Source organism: Lepidothrix coronata, unplaced genomic scaffold (genome assembly GCF_001604755.1).
Source record: "Lepidothrix coronata isolate B3197 unplaced genomic scaffold, Lepidothrix_coronata-1.0 Scaffold1, whole genome shotgun sequence".
Lineage (NCBI taxonomy): Eukaryota > Metazoa > Chordata > Aves > Passeriformes > Pipridae > Lepidothrix > Lepidothrix coronata.
The window spans coordinates 3,546,920-3,568,182 of NW_016690181.1; the positions used below are offsets into that span (position 1 = coordinate 3,546,920).

The following is a 21,263-nucleotide window of genomic DNA, read 5'->3' on the forward strand; positions in this document are numbered from 1 at the left end:
GAGCAAGGCTGGCGGTGGCTCCCGGTCCCCGGAGAGGGCGGTGGCGGGGCTGTTGACTCCGTCCCCCCGTCCGGTGGTGAACAATGGGAGGCGGAGACGGAGGGAGGCTCCGCTCCTGCCGCCAAGCCTTTTCCCGAGCGCGGGGCGGCGGCGGGGCCGACACGCGGCTTCCTGAGCTGGCGGCGCCGGGCGCGGAGCCACAGGGACGGACCCCGCCGCCAGTCCCGCTCCCGGCAGGCGGCGCTGACGGCGCGACCGCCGGTGCGCGGCGGCACTTCCTGCCCGGCCGCCCTCCCGCGGCCCCGGCGGGGCGGGAGCCGGGCCGGCCGCGCCCCCCGCCCGCCCCCGCTGCCCTCCCCTGGCGCGGCACCGCAGTAGCGGTGGTGCCGAGCCCCGAGCCCGGCCATGGAGGCGGCTCGGCCCCCGCCGCCCGGCGGTTCGCCCTCCGCCGTCGCCTCCTCCGAGATCGCCGCCGCCGCCACAGCCACAGCCACAGCCACCTCCTCCGGAGCGTCGGGCGGCGCCGAGCCCGAGTGGGGGCCGCCGCCGCCGGCTCCGCTGAGCCGCCGGCACAGCAACAAGCGCTTCACCGGCCTCAAGCTCTTCGGACGCAGGTGAGCACCGGGCGGTGCGAGCGGCGGGACCGTGGGTGCCGCCGGGCGGGCGGGCTCCGGGTGGCGCCTACCCCGCGCCCTGGCACCTGGCGGCGGAGCGGGGCCGGAGAGGGCCAGGCTCCCGGGCAAGGGCTGGCTGCGGGCGGCTGGAGCATCCGGAACGGAGGCGGCGGAGCAGCGGGTCCCGGCGAGCCTCCCGCCGCCGGACTGCCGTGAGCAGCCGCCGCACCAGGCCCGGCCGAGCGCACGCGGGGTATGCGGCGCACGGTGTGGGGATGGAGCGGGACGAGGTTGCGTTTTCCTCCTTTCGAGCTCTTGGCACAAGCAATGAGAAGTTGGGGAGCATCCCCCTCGCTGCGCTCGCTGTCCTCCCCGTGGAGTCGGAGCCTCATCTCCGCGTGATTCGCTTCCCCTCGCCCAGACCCGCCTGTCTCCATCCCCGCGCGCCCGTCCCGTGTTTCGCCCGACTGGCAGTCCTGCCGCGCCGCGCGACGGCTGTGCTGGTCCCGTGCTGCCGGCTGGGATCCCGGCTTCCCATGCTTCCTTCCCAGAGCCAGCTGGGCTCCATGCGCCTCCCTTAGCCTCACTGTTGGCCTCATGGGATTTGGGGGATTCTTGGACCGTGTAAGCGAAGGGGTGCCCCTGCCAATCTGTGAAAACACTGAATAACTGAGGTCTGAAGATCACCTGGTCTACCCTGCTGCCTCGAAGCAGGGTCAAATTTGATCAGGCTGCTGATCTTGAGTTTTGAATATCGCCAGCGTGGAGAGAGCACAGCTTCTGTGGACACCTGCTCCCACGGTTCAGCTCCTTGGGAATTTTTTTCCTCTGGTAAATATTCAGTTTCCCTTGTTACAGCCTGTGTCTCTTCTCTCTCAGGTTGTCACTGTTCACCTCTGGGCAGCATCTGGCTCAGTCTTCTCTGTATCTTTCCATTAGGTTGCTGAAAATGGTATTAATATTCCCCCTTGAACTTCTCTTCTGCAGGCCAAACCGCCCCCATTATTTCATCTTCTCTTTGTATCTGATAACTCCTGCCTCGAGCCATCTTGGTGGCCCTGTGACAAACTTGCCGGAACAGCTGAAGCAGGATGCAGTGCACCTGGGTGTTGTCACAGGTGCTGAATGGAGGGGAAAGGCCCCAGTTTCAGCCTCCACAGCCATGCTGGAACTGGGAGTGGATGGCTTGCAAGGTCACTCTACCACAGAGCAGTGTTCTCTGAACTGGTTTCAGAGCTATTGGCAGTGGCTTCCTTGAGCTCCTGGCAGTCTCTGACCTGTCCCTAATACTGCATGGCATCTCTTTCTGACTCCCAGGGGTTTAGGCTGCTGTTACCATGTATATCAGAGCTGAGGGGAAGTTCTCCACATGTGAACAACCTTTGGCAGCGTGGACACATGGGGGAGAAGCAAAGTGGGACAGGCAGGAGGTGCTGAGCTGGAGAAGGCAGCAGGCCCTCCAAGATGGCTGGAAATGCCCATTAGGTTGTTTGGTGATACTTCTCTTGCTCTTCTACTGCTGATGGAGGGACCCAGTTCCTTCTGGCTCAGGGTGATGAATGCAGCACCTGGAGCTGCAGGCTAGTGAGGAGAGATTCTCACGGACCTCTGAGATTGAAGGGGCTCCCACGCATGCCTGTGGGAGGTAGACTCGATGGGAACTCATGCAGGATAATTGGCTGCACGCCACTAAATTCTTGCCCACCTGAGCGTTGGAGCAGACGATGGCTTGAAGTTTCTTCACCTCCTCTGAGGGAATTACTGGGGAAGGCTGTGCTGCACTTTCTTTTGTCAAGAAGTACAACCAGCCCCTAACCCCCAAATGTTTTCCAACAGCCATCAGTGAGGAATTTTGCACCCCTTTCTATTCTGAGCTTTACCTAGAGTATATGTAGCTGGGTCTAGAGGAAGCTTTGGCAATGGGCAGGAGCTTGCTCCCTGGCAGTGATGGGTCTCTGGAGAGTGCTGGCTTCAAGGAGAGAAGTCTCCTGAGGTGGGCATGCACTACTGGGCTCTGCCTGCAGCAACACTGGGAGGCATGGCTGGGGGGAGCAGAGGTCCACAAAATGGCAAGAGAGCCTGTCTCGTTCGGAGGGCAGATGAGCCCTGAGGGGATTTGAAGCAACAGAGGAGTGGGCTCCCAAGCTCTGGCCTCTGGTGGTACGTTAGTCCTGTGTTTTGCAAGAAGGCTTATTTCTGTACCTTGTAATTGCCTTACTGGAGGGTGGAGTAATTGGCTCTAGGGCCGACAGAGACAAGTGCACAATACATGCATCCGGGCCATGGATGGGTAATTCTTTTAATTGGGCTGATAAAGAGATTGAGGCTGATCAGATAATAGGTGGTTAGGATTAAATTGCCTTTCTAGGTGCCCCATTTCTTGTGCTGTGAGTGAACAGCACAGTTTACCCTTTCCAGGGGGGAACTGGGGACGGAGTGTGAGTACTGGGAACAAAGCCTGTTTCTTGCTCTCCCCCGTCCCCGAGAGGTGGGATGCTGAAATGGGTCTTTCCTGTGGGTTTCAGGGTCTGTAACACAAGGAGGTATGTGTAATGGCTGGGTCTGGTGTGACAGCATAAGCAGGTAGTGTAGCCACCAGTGGGGCAAATTGGCAGATGGTTGTCCAGCAGGGAGCAGGGGACCAAGATTTTGGCTGTGACCCGTTGGCAGGCTTGGTGCTGGAGCCTGCACATGAGCTTGGGGGTGCCTGCCACTGCCCCAGGGAAGGTCTGTGGGTGGCACAGCCTGTGGGTAAACGGCACTCAAGAAACTGAGCCAAGCACCCGCCTACGTGTTTCTGGGGCGTTGCTTGTCGCTGTCTTTCTCGCAGCTTGATGCTTGCGCCTTGTGAAAGCTGGGGATGATGTGCCACTGGGACAGCAGTGCAGCCTTCCCCATCCCTGCCGTGTGGGGGTACCCTCAAACTTGCTGGCCTGTGGGCCTGCTTTCCTCTGTGCAGGTGCAGTAGAGGGACTGTGCAGTGGGGTAAGCACCAGGCGCCCTGGGGGAAGACCAGACATGGTGAGAGTCCTGAAGTTTGTGCTCTGCATGCTGGCAGGCTGAGAGCAGTGCTTCCCTCGGGATAGGCTTTTTCACAACTTACCTTGCTGCCAGCTAGCTGTTGAGCAATCATCTTCCTACTCCTCCTCCTGCAGATTTTGTCTCTAGTTCTGAAACCCTCCAGCCTCTGCTCCCCGTCCTGTTCACAGGTGTTGGGTAGCATTTAGTTGGGCCCAGGCCAGTGTCACCTGTGGGAATCCCCAGCTGTCTCCTGCAGTGACACTTGAGCTTGTTTGCAGGGCAGATGGGATGTGCTGGGAGAGTTGTTTCCGCTGCCGTGTTTGCTCTGTGATCTCTGCTCAGGGCCTGACCTCCTGTGGGGCAGCTCAGGGACTTTTTATCTCACTGGGGGAAAAAAGTAAAGCACTAGGCACCCTGAGCAGCTGTGCCTGTTGGCAGCCAATGCAGCCTCCCAGCAGAGTCAGGCTGGGGCGGCCGCCAGCTCATGGTGGGGCTGTGGGATAGGGCAAGGAAGGATCAGAGTGTGGTGGGTCTGGCTGCTTCCAGAGGCTCGGATCCTCCCTGCTGTGGTCCCTGCCTGCCACCTGTTTTGTCTCACCAGTTTCTGGCAACCACCGGCAGCTCTGCTGCCCTCCCAAGATCAGAGCAGGGGCTGCCACAGTGACATGTGCCTGTGCTGGAGAAGGTGTCAGAACCTTTAATCATAGAATCATAGAATGGTTTAGGTTGGAAGGGACTTTTAAGATCATCCAGTTCCAACCCCCCCGCCATAGGCAGGGACACCTTCCGCTTAATCTTCTTAGCAGTTGGACCATCCTTTCCAGGAAACCCGGTAATCTCCTCAAGGGGCTGAGAGGAGGGAGGATGATGGACCTCTTTCCTACTTTGAGCAAAAACAGTGGGAAGAGAGTCAGGCACTGGGAACCAGGCACAGGTCTTTGCAAGGAGACAGTGTTGAGAGAGGAGAGGCAAAGCCATGAGCAGTGCAAGAAGGGAGAGTCTGGGAGCTGTTTGCTTGTGTGGGTCCCCTTGGAGACTAAGGAGATGCTCGTAAGGGGAGGCCAGCCCACTGCTATGGGGGCGATGCTGTCATGAAAGGCAGCCTGAACTCTGGCAGGTGGTGGGAGATACAGTGTAAGATTTCTTTCACTCATCATCCTGCCGTCCCTGGGGAGCAGACAGTCTTCCCAGAGACTTGGTAAAGCCTTTAAATTGAACTTGCAGCTCTGGTCGTGGTGGAGCTCAGGTGAGTCCATGAACTGAAGCTCCTGAGTTATCTCTCAGCCACTCATTCGCTTGCTTGCTGGTTCTTTAAACCAGTGCTGACTTTGAGATGCTGAGCTCAAGAGCAGAGCTAGGGCTGCAGGCTGAGGACCCTTGACCCTTGGGCCCATAAACAGTCTTTTTTTGGAAGAGATGAGGGCTGGCAGGAGGTGAATGGCTTCTGCTGGAGACATTTAGAGGTAGGGACTCCAGTGCAGGTCTGACTCGGGGTCATGGAGAAGATGGAGAAATAGGGGAAACCTGTCCTGCTGGTTCTTGAGCTGGCACAAGGCTCCAGAGAAATAAGTGGCTTTGTCTTTGCAATCCTGAATTTGAGAGCTTTCCCTGGACCAGCTCTCCAGTATTACAAAAGTAATAGCCTGTGTTTCTGGTGCAACTTGCAGACCCGGCAGCAGCTGCAGTCTCTCTGAGAGTTGGGAGGCTTTCTTCTCCTCCCCATCAGGACACCAAGTGGAGGGTGAAGCTCTGCCAAGGCAAGCAAGGAGGCTGCGCTGGCCAGGCCAGTGCCCAGCGGGGATGGAGTCCTCCTGTCCACAATGAATGTGAGTTAGACACAGTACTGTTCTCCTGCTGCCTTTGGTTTAGGGGTTGATGCCCGAGGGTGTTAGTTTTGTGTTTAACTGTGAGGTCTTCCCCCAGAAGAAACTCTTCCTTCTTGTGCCAGGATGAGGAACTGAGAGGATCTCTTCCCAGTCCTTGCTGTCCCAGACAGTAAGAGTTAATGGGCCTCCTGTCTCAGCCCTGCCTGCCAGGCAGGTTGTGCTGTCTAGGTTAGACTGCCAGTTCCAGTTTCTACCTGTGACCATTGCTCCCACACCTGGAAACTACCTGCCTGAGCTTTGCCCATCTCATGGCTGTCAGCCCTTCCCAGTGGCTCAGGGCCTGGGGAAATGAGCTAAGCATGCCCCATCATGGAGAAGCTCTGCCCAGCTGTGAGAGTTGGGGACCTGTCTCTGGGGAGACTGGGGGTTGCTGCCCAAGATGTGGGTACAGGGTGGTAGTTACGTGACACTGGTGTGGGAAACCTTGCTCTGGGAGGGCTACCCTGGCAGTACTGCAGGATGCCAGCTTGTGGCAGGCTGCAGTCCCAGCCCCGCAGAGAGGCACCCAGCCAGAGGGGCATGAAAATCCCACCCAGTGCCAATAGGAAAGAGCTTGGTGTTCACACTTTCCATCACTCTGCTCACACCATCTCTCTTTCCCTGCTTGCCAGCTGCATCTTAGCTCTTTGCGGGGCTGGAACAGCCACGGCTCCAACACATGCTATGGCTTTGTGGAGAGTCACATGTCCCCCTGGCTGGCTGGTCCAGGAAGTTAGGGCAACTAACACAGAGCCTTCTTGCAGAACATTTTCCTCTCATTTGGATGCAGCTTGGCTTCCACAGGAAATGTGGGTGCTGGAACAGTCCACCCCTCGCTTGCCATTTGCAGCTCAGGTGTGGATCTGGAGCCAGAGAGCAGGGGAACTCCTTGCTACCTGCTCCCCCCTGGCTGTGGAGGGTCCCACCTCCATTCTAGGGCAGGACTTAACAACAGGACAAGGATAGAGAGTCACAGAGCAGAAGTACCTAAGACAGCTCAGTCTCCTCCTGAGCTCCCAGCCTCCAGGCATGGCCTGTAGCCATCCCAGAGAGGGAGCAGGGGGCCATGCAGCCGGCCACATGCTCGCCCCTCCATGGGAAAGTTCCCACTCGGTCAGATTATTTGTATCTCGTCCTGCCTTGACACCCTGGCCCTGGCCAGGAGCCTCTCAGATCCAGCGCTAAGCCTCTTACCGGCCAAGCCTGAGGTCACCACACAAGGGAACATGGCGTAGGGCACTCTGACAGCAGGCGCATGGCAGCTACTGCTGCTGAAATGTGGCAGGGGGTGAGGGGGAGGAGTGTTTTCTGCAGGGATTTTGCACCCATTGGAGGCTGGCAGATGGCAGGATTAAGAAGCTACGGGGCTCCTGTCCCGTGAGAGCTGCCAGGGTGCATGGAAGGAGGTACCCCGCTCCCCAGTGCGGCTCCCAGCAGGGTTACAGCTTGGCGTAGGGCCAGGAGATGCTCCAGCACAGGCTGCTGGTGAGGATCCCCCACCTGGGCTTGAGCAATGTTACCCACCCAGAGGTTTTCTTGTTGCATGAACAAGTGAGGAAGCAGAAGTGGTGGGGGCAGGTATCAGAGGGGTCTCAAAAAAATGCTTTCCATCTGCACTGGGTCAAAGAGCTTTGCTCCCCAGCCCCTGGCTGGTGGTGGGTCAGGGCTCCTAGGGCTTGGTGCCTGTGCCTAGCCAGAGGGTTTAGGGCAGGTGAGCTGCTCTGCCCTGCCCAAACAATGCTTCTCTGTGCAAGGCTTGGAGAGTGCCTTCATGATTTATTTGAAATTCAAATCCATACCTGGACCCAGAGGTTAAGGTGAATGAAGGCTGCCAGGAGCCAGGCCAGCAAAGGGGATGAGGAAGGGAAAGAGGGCTTCCTCTCTGTGCCAACCTAGCCCTGGTCCCTGAGTCGTGTGCCCTCTTGCAGCCGGCTGGGTTGGGCTAGAGGTTACTCCCAGAGGAACTCTGAACTGAGTTAGTATCCCAGAAGCAGGAGTGTAATGCTTGATGTTTGCTGACTGGCTCCTAAAGGAGAAATGTCCTTACTGACTCCAGCTCCATGGGCATGTTGCCCGCATTGACCTCTATGGCTGACAGCAGGGATGATGGCACAAGTGCTATTGGAGCCCCTGGGATCTGCAAATGCCAAGGCAAGGGGAGAGCATGTGTGGTGGAGGGATGACATTGGGGCAGCAAAACTGTGGAGGGGGAGGATAGTGCTGTGTGCCAGGTAGCCAGGCATGTTCCTGGGGAGTGCTTGCTGACCAGTCTGTTTGTGTCCCCAGACTCCACCTGCCCCACAAAGGTGTCTTCCCTTGACTCCAGGGCAGCCAGCCCACTTGATGGGGATCCAGGAGGATAAAGCACTGGCCAGCAGTATATAAGTATGTGGTATTTTTATTGGCTTGCACAGGCTGTGCAGTCCCAGCAGCTGCCACAGTTGTTTCTTCTCAAGAGCTCTCCTCGTCACCACCCCCATCTCACCCTGCCTCACCTTCTTGTGTCTGTACTAACCAAGGCCACTGAAAGCCAGGCTGCCTGCCTGCTGCCTGTGTCACTAACCGTGTTCTAGAGGGCAGCTCGTGGCTGGACTTTATTGATTAACATTTCAGCTCCTGTTTTGCTGGTGTTTGGATTAAAGGTCAGTTGAGGTCTTCCTCCTCTATGTCCTAGCCATTGTGGGCGTGAGCACCTATACCCAGTGCATGCTGAGTGCTTGGAAGACCTAAGGTGACAGCACTGAGGCTGGTTTAGTAAAATGGCTGAAGCAACCTGAAGTTTGGTAGGACTGTGCCTGCTAGGAATGGTGGAAAATCAGGGCCTGGGAGACAATCACCATTGTTGGAACGTAGTTGCTGTATGGGAGCCAGTTCCTGGACTAGCCAACACCTCACTCACACGTGCTCCTGAGGAGATCAGCAAGTAGAGACAAGTCCCAGGTCCATTCCCAGGCTCCCTACACCATGGTCTTTACAGAGCAGCACATCAGCCTGGGCAGGATTTGGCCGCACACGTGCAAGTGCTGCAGTAGAAGATTGTCAGTGAGGACTGCTGCTTCGTGGCTTCTGCTATACGGTTTCTCTGGGTATCACCCTGTCTGCATGGCATCCTGGGCCTTTCTGACTTTGCTACTTGGTCTCCAGTTTGTGTCTCTGACCTTGTAGACACAACAGACTTGTGTCCCAGGGCTGCTTGGGAGTGATTGGAGGTGTTGGGAGCAAGAGGCAGTGTGGCCAGTTAGTGCTCTGCAGAGGGGAGGAGGAGAGGTTTCCGAGAGGTCCAAAGAGCCGTGGGTTGAACACCAGAGGGCACCAGTTGGTCTTCAGAGCTCTTTGTTGCTCTGCTGTGCAACTCTAGCCCTTTCTCTGCAGCTGGCTTCAGCTAGGTGTTGTGACATGTCCCCTTTGCAGGGTCACTTGGCTCATTGCTCCTGGTTTTGCTTTCCTCTCTTCTGCAAGGAAGGGCTTGGCAAAGCATCTGTGTGGAGTTTTTTTTGTGCTGCCATGACTGAAGTGGCTGGTGAGCTTGATGGCTTAAAGTGGTCAGCTGCTGCCGCGGGCTGGCTGATGCTCAGAGGCAAGCCTCCAACCAAGGCAGCTGTTAGCCAGCTCCCCGCTGCAGGGGCTGGCGTGTCCTAGTAGCACTCAGAGTCACACAACAGCAACCACACAACCTCTGCACCTGAAGCCTGGGTTGCTTCCCCCAACACTGGAGGTCTCCAGAGCACTTGGTGCTGCTCTGTGGGCGTGGGAGGAGGAGCAGAGAAACTCGGAGCAAAGCAAGGCAGCCCTGCGTTAAAGGTCTATGCTAAAGTGTTAGTCCATTCCAGGAGGAGGACAGTGGTCTACTTTCTGCACCAGCATCGCCTCTTCGCCTGGGATCTCCTCTCTGAAGGACAATGGTTGCTGCAGAAGCTGACAGATGTGGGGATATTAAGGTGAGAGAAGAAAACGAAGCACGTAAAAGCAGATATGCTGAGGGCATGTAGAAAAAAAAGGGTGGAGGAGAAAAAAAATCAACTTTTCCTCCTGCCCTCCCATTTGTTGCAGAGAGAGAAGCTGACATTCAGCAAAACCAAAAAAAGATAGATTTAACGTTGTTAAAAGGAATTACTTTAATTTTTATATGAGGTGCATGGTTTTGATGTGAGGTGCAGAATAAAAAGACAGTCACTGCCGCAAGGTGAAAAAGTGAAACTAAAGGTTAGACTTGATATCAGTAACAAGTTCACAGTTAAACCAACAAATGCCATTTGTGTGGCAAATCAGCATGTACTTTGCTTAGTCACGGGGTCACAATGAAGGCTTGGGAGGTGTCTTTCCTGTCTCAGGCTTTGTGGTGTGGAGAGGTCACTGGGGACCAGGTTTCTCAGGGATGCTGAGCAGTTTTGCCCCTTCCAGACACCTGCAGGGGCTGCCACTTGTGGTGTGGTTTCAGGTGCGTGGGACCAGGGTCTCCTCACTTGGAAAGTCTTGCTCAGGGCTGCGTGGGCCTGGGGAGCCTCTCAGCTAGGAGCAGTGGTTTCTGCTTGAACACAGCAGACTGAAACCTGTGACAGCAGCACAGGGAGCCAAAGGTCTCCATCATGACCCATTCTCCCATGTGCATGTTTACAGGCTGAGGGCTTAAGTAAATCATGGGGGGAGGAGGAGAATGGCAACAAGAAGGTTTGCGTGGCTGGCTTGAGGAATGGGCTCTTAGGCTTTCTACTCCCACTGCCTCCAGGGAAAGGGACTTGGAGAATTAGTGACCTGGTCTTTTGCTGGTCTGCTTGACTGGGAAGGGATTTGGGGGCCAGCTGGAATCCTCCTTTGTCACCCCTCCAGGCTGTTTCCATTTGCATGTCTAGATCCTGCCGGCCCAGGAGGGAGGTAGGACTGTGGTGGGGATGAGGAGCAGCAGATGATGTCAGCAGGGGTGTCTGCTGTGCATAGACCATGGGGAACAGGGAGAGCAGGATGGGTACAGGGCAAGCTGGAAGCTTGAACCCTCCCTGGAAGTGTTCGAGACCAGGTTGGATGGAGCTTTGAGCAACCTGGTCTAGTGGAAGGAGGTTGGAACAAGATGCTCTTTAAACTCTCTTCCAACCCACACCATTCTGTGATTCTGTTAGCTTCCTTGGCTGGAGATGGGGCTGGGGAGGAACCACACATATCTCTTACCAGGCTACTTTGTTCTGAATGATTGATTAGTTATAGCACATTTTTAATTTCCCCTTTGATAGAACATCCTGGCAGTCCCAGTCAATGGGTCTTAGTGATGGACAGGGGACTGTTCCTAGGGGCCCTTCTGCAGCTGGCAATGTGGCCACCCTGAGGCTGCAAGGATGCTGGGACCTGCTTGACTGCTAGTGGCAGCTGGCTCTTTCCTGGAAGTGGGAAGTCCAAAGGATGTGTAGATACCCTGTGCAGGGAAAGGGCCCTTCATTGTTCATCAGCTGCCAGGTTTGAGGGGAGAGAGGGCTGAGCAGGCGCGAACATCTCCTGGCTGCCCTGGGTATCTCCAGCTCCCTTTCCCCTCTGGCGTTGTGAGAAAAGGGCTGAATGCAATCCCCACAGCAGCTTTGGTGGTGCTCATGTGTCCTCTCCTACCCCTGTCTCCCCCTGCTTCGCAAAGGCTACTTGCTCCTTCTGCTGTGATGGAGGTGGCAGCAGTGGTGGTAGCTCAGCCTTCAGGCTTGGCTCCCCTCTGGTTAATGGTTTCCTGTGAACTGCTTTCAAGACACCCATCAGGGAAGGCGGCTGGCCGCCTTTGGCACACTGGCTGCAGCCTCCGTGACGTTTTGTTATGATCCTGTTACTGTAGTCTCTCTCCAGGCCCCAAGGAGCACTGGGCACGGTCCAAATACATGCACGTTCCTACACACAGAGGAGAAGAGCTCCCTGCCTAATTTTAGCCATGACATGTAGGCAAGGGGAAGGAGCAGGCGGGAGGGGGCAGGGTGTGAAAGGAAGAGGTCCGAGCTGCAGCCACTCAGGCTGACTCACTCACTACAGCCTTGTGTGTGTGTGTGTGCTTGTGTGTGTGTGTGTCTGTGTGTGTGTGGCTATCGGTTCCCATCGCCGGGTAAGTAACCAAAATAACAATAGTTGATGACGCATCCTGGAGTGAGCTGGCCTGTGGCATGACCCTCCCTCCCCTCTCTACAAAGACCAAAGCAGACGTGGGTTTTGTGGCCCCAAAAGGGAGCTGGGTTGTGTTTGGCTGGGAGCAGGTCCCTAGGGACAGCTGGGGGACCCAGAGAGTGATGAAACATGATGGGGAACTCCCAAGCCTGGCTACAAGAGGGTCCCATGGAGAGTTTTAGCAACAAGGGAAGACAAAAAGCTCCTGAGACATCTGTGGAGCCTGCCTGGAGCAAAGACTGTCTATAACTCAGGAGCAAGTTACCTCCTGTGCACGAAGGCAGGTTCTCCATGGCAGGCGGCTTTGATCTCGTCAGCTGTGCAAACCCCTTTATCCAGGTCCCAAGGAGGCGGGAGAGAATCGCCTCTTAGGCGCGTTCTTCCCCTTGTCCTCCTCCTGCCGCTCCCAGGGAAGCAGTGCCATCCTCGAGCCGCAGCTGGGTATTTGGAGGGCAGCTGGGCACCGGGGGGACCTCTCTCTTTTTGGCCCCCCTTTGGTGCCCGCGCCTGCGACCGGGGGCGAGCCGGCCTTGGGGCTGCTCTGAGAGGAAGTGCAGTTGGTTATTTTAACGAGCGCTGTCAGGGTTTGCAGCGCGGGGAGGAGCGGAGGGAGAAGCCAAGCACTCGCTCTCCAAACTAGGACTTGGTAGGGGAGGGCTGGCCCGGTAGGGGAGGACTGGCCCACAGCTGCTGCGCGGCCACCGCCACCCGCTCGGCACCTGCAGGACCCCTGCGCCGCTCCGGATCAGGTCACAGGGGCTTCTCCCCACGCGCTCCCCTTCTCTTCTCCTCTTCTTTCTCGTCCCCTCGTGTCCCCTCGTTTGCTGCTTTTGTTTGTGCTGGGTGGGGGATGGGAAGGGGCCTGGATCAGACAGCTGGGCCGTGGGACTGGCCACCCTTTAAGTAGCATGTCCTGCCTTGTGAGGCACAAAGCTGTGCATACTGAAGGAGGTGACCAGCACTGGGGACAATAATGGGAATCTGCAAAAGAAACCACGGGCTGGGCACCCAAACCACCAGGACACCCTCCTAAGCCCCCCTGCTGATTTACTTTGTGCATGTCACTTTGGAAAGGGAGCTCAGAGAGAGAGAGAAAGAGAAGAAACTGACTCCAAGTCCTTCCCAGCCTGCATTGCTGGTCCTGCTGATGGGACCAAAATAGAAACTGCATGGCTGGCCTCTCGGTTGACCCCTGCATCACTGATAGCGGTGGCTCATCCTCTGCTTTTATTCCTGGTTAATTCACAGCTCGAGGCTATCAGTCTTGCTGTTTGGCTCCTTAGCCAAATGCAGCAACAGATTGTTTATATCAGTGCTGTCAGGTTTTTTGATTGCCAGGAGGCAGATTATTTACTGTAGTGGCATATAAACTTCATAACATTATGGTGGTGGAAAGTTGTCAAGAATATGAATGCCCAGAATCAGCCCAGGACACTCAAAGGGAATGGCTTTGATTTAAATCAAGACAAAACACTGTCTTCCATGGATTTTGGGAAAGAAATCACGTTGCTCTGAACCCTAGGACTGACAAAGTCTTGACTTTATGAAGTGTAAGTAGAGGATCTGAGCTAGTCTGGCAGATATACCATAAAGGACATCTCAGGTTTGCTCTGAGAAGGTGGTGAAGGGGAGGTGGCACCAGAGCATCATACAGAGTTTGGGGTGAGGCAGGATGGAGTTGCCACAAGGATGTTGGGATAATGCTAGGAACTGTAAAAAAAGTCTCAGACCCTTTTGCTCCCAGCCTGTACTCTTCCCAGAAAACCAAACTTGAGAACACTGTCTTTTGAAGGGCCAGGCATGAAGGTGGGATGGCTTTTGCCTTGCAGTGATTGAGGCAGGGCCAGGCAGTGGCCTTCCACCTGGCTTTGCCACTTGGAGAAGCCTTCCATGGCAAACTGCAAAGCAGTGGTGTTTCATTTCTTTACCGTGCTACAATCCCCCTGCAAGGCAGCTGCTGGTCCCCAGTGCTGCATCCGTCCCCCTGCCTTGCTAGTTCAAAGAAGGAAGCTTAGTGGCTGCATCTCCTCCGTGTGTCCCCAGCTTCTGACTGACTGTGAATACCCGAAAATGGTGTGGAGTTAGTGCCTGTGTCTCATCCCTGGTGTGAACTGCATGGTGATTTGCCCAGGGCACCAGCAGTCAGAAGTGATGCTGAAATGGTGATGCTGAGGTGTGCTGTGAAGTTTCTGTCACCTGAAATAAAGCCTGTGGACACATTTTGCTTCTGGTCATCTTGTGCAGGTATCCTGTTAGTCTTTCATGTCTGGGGTGATAGGATATTTCTGTCAGGTCCACAGTGCTGGCAGTGCTGTGACACTGTGAACAGAGGTGTCTATGTGTGAGAGCAGGAGGCTGTGAGTTGTGCTCTTGCTGAGCCACACGCAAGATGGGTGCAGAGGCCAAATTGATGTAGCTGCCCATCCCTTGTGAAGCAGTGCTGTCCCAGGGCCTCCAGGATGGTCAACCAGAGTGCCCAGTAACACTGGCAGGCTTCTGAACAAGTTAGCAAACTTGCTTAGGTATTGCCAGGGGTGCCTTGCTCTCACTGTCCATGCCCAGTAGCCCTTGCAATGCAGAGACCCCAAAGACCTCAGGACTGGGAGGAGGTTCTCTGCAGCTGCATGCATCTGACCACCAGCTGGTTTCTAAGCACTTTCCTTGCTTTCTCACTAGAAGAGAGGTCTGAATTTGTCTTGATCAAACCCAGGGCTCACTGAGAGATTGCTGGAGACCTGTTCCCCTCTGAGTGCCCTGCTAGGACCAGAAATGGGCTTCTGCAGCCTGGAGGGGCAGCCTTAATGTTGTAGCAGTAATCTCTTCCCCTGAAGGGTGACAGCGCAACCAAGGATGTCCTTAGCCATGGTTTGCCCTGGGAATGCCATGCTCCCGCAGCTCAGAAGCCTGGGAGTGAGGTGCTGTGGCCCCTATAGGTGGTGGCACTTGTTGCAGTAGATCAAATGTATGAATCCCCAAACAGTTGAGCATAGCCCGTTGCTCACCCCTTGTGACACTTTGAAAGGCTCATGGTTTGGATGGAGCCTCCCTGCCCCTGTGCTGGGGGGAGCCCCATCTCCTTGCTCCTACCGGACCCAATATGGGGGAGTTCCTGACTCTTTTATTTGCATGATGGTAGGAGAGATGACAGCTGGAATGGAAATTCTGAGTACAAACAAACCGCACAGTTTGGGAACTTGCTGATTGCTGCAACAAAAGCCTGAAGGTTGCACTACATCTTGTCCAGTGTTTTCTCTTCCCTGTCTGGCATGGGGGCACCTTCCTCAGCAGACCTCATCTGTGCAGGTTGCTCTTTGTGACCCTTCAGAGGGGGTTGGCCAGGGAGCCCTAAGGGGAGAGGCTGGTGACTGATACGTGGGAAGCAGCATGGGAGAGCAGGGACGGCATCTTAGGAAGGGTGGTGTGAGGGCAGCAACATACATGGGAAGATTGAATATCAGAGCACTGAAAGGGGGATGTGGGCTGCACAAGCTTGTGATAGAAACCGAGGCTGAAGGCAAGTGGTGGGTGGGGATGGGGTGGGGATGAGCAGCAGCTCTCTGGATGGGCTCCCAGGCTCTTGTCCCTCAGTCCCTCTGATGTCCTAGCAGGGAGGAGACAGAGAGGCAGAAGCCCAGGGGATCTGGCTGTCATGCAGGGGTGGTTAATAATAACAGTTATACTTTCCTTGTGGTTGATCTGTACAAGTCAAGTGTCCTTGACAGATGAAGACAGCTTGTAAACTGAAACGGGCTCCTGCACGCATGCTGCCAGCTCCAGTGCCACAGCAGCTCCCCAGCACCCACAGCAAGCCAGGATGCAGGAACCCAACCAGCTGCCATCAGGACAGGTGCTCGTCATGGAACAGGGCAAAGCACTCTGACTCGTTTTCCTTGTAGTCCCGTGGTTGGAAAAAATGCTTTCCAGTCGACTAACTGGAGATTTGCTGAAAGGTCAGGAGCTAATGGTGTTTTTCATATCCAGGCTTCTCTATGACTCAAGACTTGTGTATTTGCTGCCAGCAGTGTCCTGCAGTAGGGTCCTCTTGCCACCTTTGGTGCCAGGGGACAGGTGCCAGATATGCCACTGTATGAAGGTAACCTGAGATCTCTCTTGTTTCTGGGCACTGGCAGGAATAGACCAGGTTGCTAGAGGGACAGAGAGAATAAAAATGTGGAGAAAGGGCCAAGCAGGCTTATGGCACGAGATCGCTCTATGTATCTAAGGGCACAGAGGGCCTGTTCAGTTTAGTATATGGGAGTTTGCTTGAGGCTAGTGAAGCAAAGCAGAATAATGGAGCTGAATATCCAGGTGCTCCTCCTGATGGGGGCAAGAGGTTATACCATGATGGACACTGCATGTTTAGCCCTGTGAGTCAGCCTGTCTGATTTTAGGACTACCTCCACCACATGAGGGATGGCTGTTGGATGTCTGGAGAGATGTCTCTGAATCAGCTGATCCATGAGCTCCGTGTCCACTGAAGTTACAAGATGCAAGTTTTTCGTCTTCAATCCCTGCATTTAGATCCTGCGAGGACATGTTCCTGCTTCAGCAGTGTGTCTGCCCACTGAGACCAGGCTGGGAGTGTAGGAGACTTTGAGGGCTCTGGTTATCAAAAAAAAAAACACCTCCCAAGAGCTCTGATTGAAAATCATGAGCAGACCAGAGCTGCTGTCTCTTTCCTTATTCACAGGAGGAGATTGAAATGGTAGTGCGTATCTGCTGATAAGTAGATTTGATATCCTAGTGTACATAGCAGTACTTCCTTTCCTTCGTACCCTGCAAATGCCGGGCTGCCTTCATCCAGCCTCCTTACCTAACTGAGCTGAGCAATGCAGTCTACGGAGCAGCCACAGGTGCTGGCTCTTCTCCATCTTTTCCTCAGTAGCAAAAAGTGCAGATCCCAGAAGTATGCTGCTGTTAGGCCAGGGGCTTCCAGGGCTTAGCTCCTCTCAGGCTCCTCTCTGCCCAGTTCGTGGTTCCCTGGCTGCTCTGCATGCAGCTCTGCTGATGCATATCAACCCTGAGCACCCCTGGCAGTCTGTCCATCTGCTCTGCCAGCAGCAGCTCTCAACACCTGCAGTACACCATTTGGAGCTCAGGTTGGAAGTAAGATGCAAGAGGTGGGGATATGTTCACCCAACATATCTGAGCTGCCGTGTCCTGCTGTCATGGGCTGTCAGAGGGTTGTCTTGTAATAACCTTCACCATTGGTGGTTGGAGCTTGAGGCTGTGTGCCACTTACAGACAGCCCTGAAGATAAAAAGGCTGGTAATCAGCTAGTACTCAAACATAAATGTCAAGCCAAGGTTGTTCTAGCAGATTTCCTCACGAGACTGTGGTGCAAAAAGGAAGGAAGCTGTGTTGAGAGATCTTCCTGCCCACAGCAGCTTGATGGTGGTGGAGTATCTGGGACATGAGGGAACAGCCGTTCAGCTTATTTGGGGTGCAGTTGGTCACTATGTCTCCCCCAGCAGCTAAAGCCAGCCAAAAAAGATCTGTTGCAGTGTGCCACATCCAAGCAGCATTCTCACTTGCATTTTTTAATGTTTTATTTGTTCAGACAATTTTTAACACCTGTTGGTAATGATGCTGGTCAACAGCCAGCTGAACATGAGCCAGCAATGTGCCCAGGTGGCCAAGAGGGCCAACTGCATCCTAACCTGTATCAGAAATAGTGTGGCCAGCAGGACTAAGGAAGTGATTGTCTCCCTGTATGCTGCAGCACTGGTGAGGCAGCACCTCAAATCCTGTGTCCAGTTTTCGGCTCCTCACTGCAAGGACATTGGCATGCTAGAGCATGTCCAGAGAAAGGTAATGAAGCTGATGAAGGGTCTAGAGGACAAATCGTAGGAAGAGCGGCTGAAGGAGCTGGGGTTGTTTAGCGTGGGGAAAAGGAGGCTCAGGGGAGAACTTATTGCTCTCTACAGCTACCTGAAAGGAGGTTGTAGCAATGTGTGTGGTCTGTCTCTTCTCCCAAGTAACAAGTGATAGAACAAGAGGAAATGGCCTCAAGTTGTACGGGGGAAGTCTGGATTCTTAGATTCTATGCAATTTACTGTGCATTGTCCTGCAGACAATGGGGGCAGCAGACAGGAATGAAGCACTACAATGCTGGGGACAGGCTGGAATCAGGGTCATCAGCAAAATCTGCTTTTGCCCTCTGCAAAGCTGCATGGGCCTCAGTGGATTGAACCTTCTGGTGACCAAGTGTCTGCCTCCATTGCTTGCAGTGGTGGGACTTGAGAAATACTTTGGTTTTGCTTTCAGTTCAACCAGGCTTTAGCTGCCCTGATGCTGCTCTCTGGAGGCCGTCGCTGTCCTTCCTTCCTTCTCTCTTTGTGCTACATTACTGAGTACAGGCATGGTGATGAGACTGTACAAACTAAAGAGCTGATCTCCTTACCCACCAGGCTGGAGGACTCCAAACCAAGCCTGGTCTTTTCCAAAAATATAAAGTCAGCTTTGTACTCATTTAAAAAAAAAAATGTACAGCCCCTAGTGCTACAGGCACTATCAAAAACTCTAGTTTGTCCAGAAAATAAAATATGTCCCATCTTACAGCATTTCCCAAATAAAAAGGGGAAGAAGCTTCTGACAAGGTTGCCTGTTTGTGTGGGCCTTGGGACTTTAAAAGTTTGGGCCAGGGTGTTCTCCTGAAGATTCTCTGGTATTGCTGACCTGCAAGTGAGTGTGTAAAAGAGCATAAGAAAGAAGGAAGATAGAAGCAAGTGGAGCAGATGTCAGTCTTAGCATAGTGGTGAGCAGCATGCCCATACCCTGTGGTGGGTACAGGAGATGCCTTGTACAGAACTGAAATCCTTGAGAGTGGTGGTGGTGGCTTATGTGTGCTTGCAGGCTGCCATGATCCAGAGTCCCCTGCCTTGGGAGCAGCTGAAGAGCCAGAAGTTTGCTTTTACCAAACTGTGGGTTTTTTTGAATTGGCCTTGAATAAATCCTCTCTACCAGTTGAAGAGAGGTGGCAGCCAGAAGGTGGGAAGCAAAGCACTAGCTCTGGAAGAGGGGAGCACTGGAGCTAGCCAGATCTACCAAATCTGCCTGCACTGCTTTTACTTGCCTGGTTCATTTTCTTCTGTAGGATTCACAAGGGCTTAATTTCAATTTGCTGCAAATTTGGTGGGACTAGTGCTTAGCCAGAGTGGTTCCTGTGGGGAAACCAGATGGACCAGCATCAGGAAAGCAGTGGGGGTAGCTGAGGTGCCAGGGCTCATTGGCACCTTGGGGTGCAGGGTCTCTGCTGATCCCACAGTAGAGAGCAGGGTTCCAGTTAGGTGGGAACACTTGCCCTGCCATCGCAGCCCCCTGGGCTGAGCAGTGAAACTCAGGGAGCAGTAGAGCTGTGGGGAGCAGGACCCTGCCACGTGCCCCAGGAGGCATTGCCATGTCCCCCACTCCCTGCTTCACTCCTCTGTTCCCTGCTTTCTCCTGACTCCTTGCCCTGACCCCCACAGCCTGGCCTGGGGACCTGTGGGGGAGCCTACTTAATTCCTGGTCTCTTTGAACAGCCACCATCCAGTTGCAATGGAAACTTTTTTTAGGCGGCACTTTGGACGGAAGAGGCTGCGGCACACCAGCGTGGTGGCCGTGCCCACAGGCAAGGCCAGGCGTCGCTCCCAGGTGGGGCTGCCTTCCACCATGCTGGCCCAGCGCCGCCGCGGCTCAGGTACTCCAGAGGCATCCCTCTCCTGCCTGGGCCTGGTCCGGCGTCCTGGCACCCGCCGACGCTCCAGCACCACACCGCCCTGCCTCAGCCCCAGGTTTGCTGTGCAGGCGAAGCGCGGGGGCCAGGCACAAGCCATTGATGCCCAACTGCTGGGTCCCTCTGTCCTCCTGGCCAGCCTCGTTCCCATGGGAGAGGAGGGGAACAGGGCTCCCCATGCTGACAGCTCCAAATCCGAGTCTCTGGAGGATGGTGGCACAGCAGCAGAAGCTGAGCAGGGCCAGCATGAGCGTTGGGCTGAGGAGACATGGCTGGCCATGCTGCCCCAGCTGCGGCCACTCCAGGGGGGGCTGCTGTCATGGGGCCCCCGCTGCCTGCGGCGCTCCTCCTCCCACCACCTGCCCACCGAGGTTGTGTACAGCCGGGCTGCCTACGGCCTGCCAGGCCGCTACCGCCGCCTCAGCCAGCGCCGGCGCTCCAGCGATCCCCTCCGACCTGGGCTGTTCCCCTCCAGCCACCCACGGCTGCTGGCCCCACGCTGTGCAGGGGTGGCCAGAGCCGGGTGCCCCTCTGCCACCTTCCCCGAGGGCTTGGGACCGGAGTCCACCTGCCACGCTGCCCCGGATGGCTGGAGCCCCCGGTTGCTGTATGTATGGCGACAGCATGCAAGTGGGCAATCAGTGCCTTGGGGAGGGGAGAAATTGGATGCAGACTCAGGCTTGGTGGGGAAGGAGGGACGGGACTCGGTGCCTTTGGCCCTGGTTACCATTGGTGTTTTGCAGTGCTGCTGGCATACCTTGAGCATCTTCCACTCGGGCCAGTGCTGCTGCTGATGCTTTCAGTGCAGCCCCTGGAGTTTGCGGATGTCCTCTCCTGCCAGACTGGGGCCAGAGGGAGATGGCAGGCCTGGTTGTGGGCTGGAGGTGCACACTTTCTCCTGCTGGCTGGATCACCTGCTCCTTTCCTCCACCCTAGCGCATCTGGGGAGAAGCTCGCTAGCCCCAAACAAACAGCAGCTTTTATTCTGGCTGGTTGTGCTGGTCCCTGCAAGAACTCCAAGCTCTGATGTGCCTTAGTATGGGAGAGCTCTAGGGAGCCTCTGTGGGCCAGGGGGTCTGGATTGTCCCTGCAAAGGCAGCCTTACCACCACAGCTTGTTGGAGACTTCCAGGGTATTTTGCAATGGAACTGTCATCCCCAAGGGCATTGACCCAGCAGGCCCAGGCTGTGCCTTTTGCTGGGTACAAGGTGTCTTTAGCTGAGCTGTCAGCAATGTGGGCAGCACCTCTTCATCCCACAGAGCTGTCTCATAGGAACAGGCACTCCTCAGCCAGCTGTGCTCGAGGTGCACCTCATTTCCAGCCACTTGGTCTTGAGGAAGCTTGTCTGCTCCAGCCTGACATTGCATCTTAGAAGCAATTTGTTATTCCTCCTACCTTGATTTAATAGCCAGCCTCGCTGTGTCTTCCAGGAAAGCTATTGCCAAATCCAGCCTCCAGCACATGATAGCCCAGCCAAACCCTGCACTAGCCCTGAGGAGCGACTCGGAGAGGCAGATACGCAGCACTGTGGACTGGAGCGTAAGTTGTAACTCATTTTGCTGGGCATTGCATGGAATAGGCTCCCAGCCAGGAAGCAGAAGGCTCTTCCCAGGTTGAGGCTTCCCAGGTGACTGACTTTGACACATTTATGGCCTATGCCATTGCCACCAGCTGGTGCCAATGTCTGTGCTGCTGGCAGCACTGCTTGATGCTGCAAGGAGAAGCTGTGCAGACACAAGTAGTTCCTGGGAGTATGACATAATTACTCCACTGCCAGTTCTTCTGCTTCTGACAGCTGAGATCTGGTGGCTGGGGCCAAGCAACAAGGAGCAAGTCCCTGCTCCTTTGCAGGCAAAGCCTGGCAGGCTTTAAGCTGCATCCTGAGGTTGTAGAGCAGAAGCTGGTTCAGGAGAGTCCCC

At 55.2% G+C, this 21,263-nt stretch overlaps 1 protein-coding gene across 3 annotated transcripts in view; it reads left to right on the forward strand.

Moving 5' to 3' along the window:
• DGKZ (diacylglycerol kinase zeta) overlaps nucleotides 1-21,263 on the forward strand; it is a 53,944-nt gene that overhangs the window by 7,354 nt on the left and 25,327 nt on the right. The window contains exons 1-2 of one of the 3 annotated variants that reach the window (XM_017812256.1): nucleotides 382-614; nucleotides 20,775-20,883. In XM_017812256.1, coding sequence (XP_017667745.1) covers nucleotides 406-614; nucleotides 20,775-20,883 — 318 coding nt within the window. In that variant the 5' untranslated portion in view covers nucleotides 382-405. Of the gene's footprint in view, nucleotides 1-381; nucleotides 615-18,977; nucleotides 19,951-20,774; nucleotides 20,884-21,263 lie in introns of those variants that run through there. The other 2 variants (XM_017812241.1, XM_017812248.1) reach the window with 2 other exon arrangements.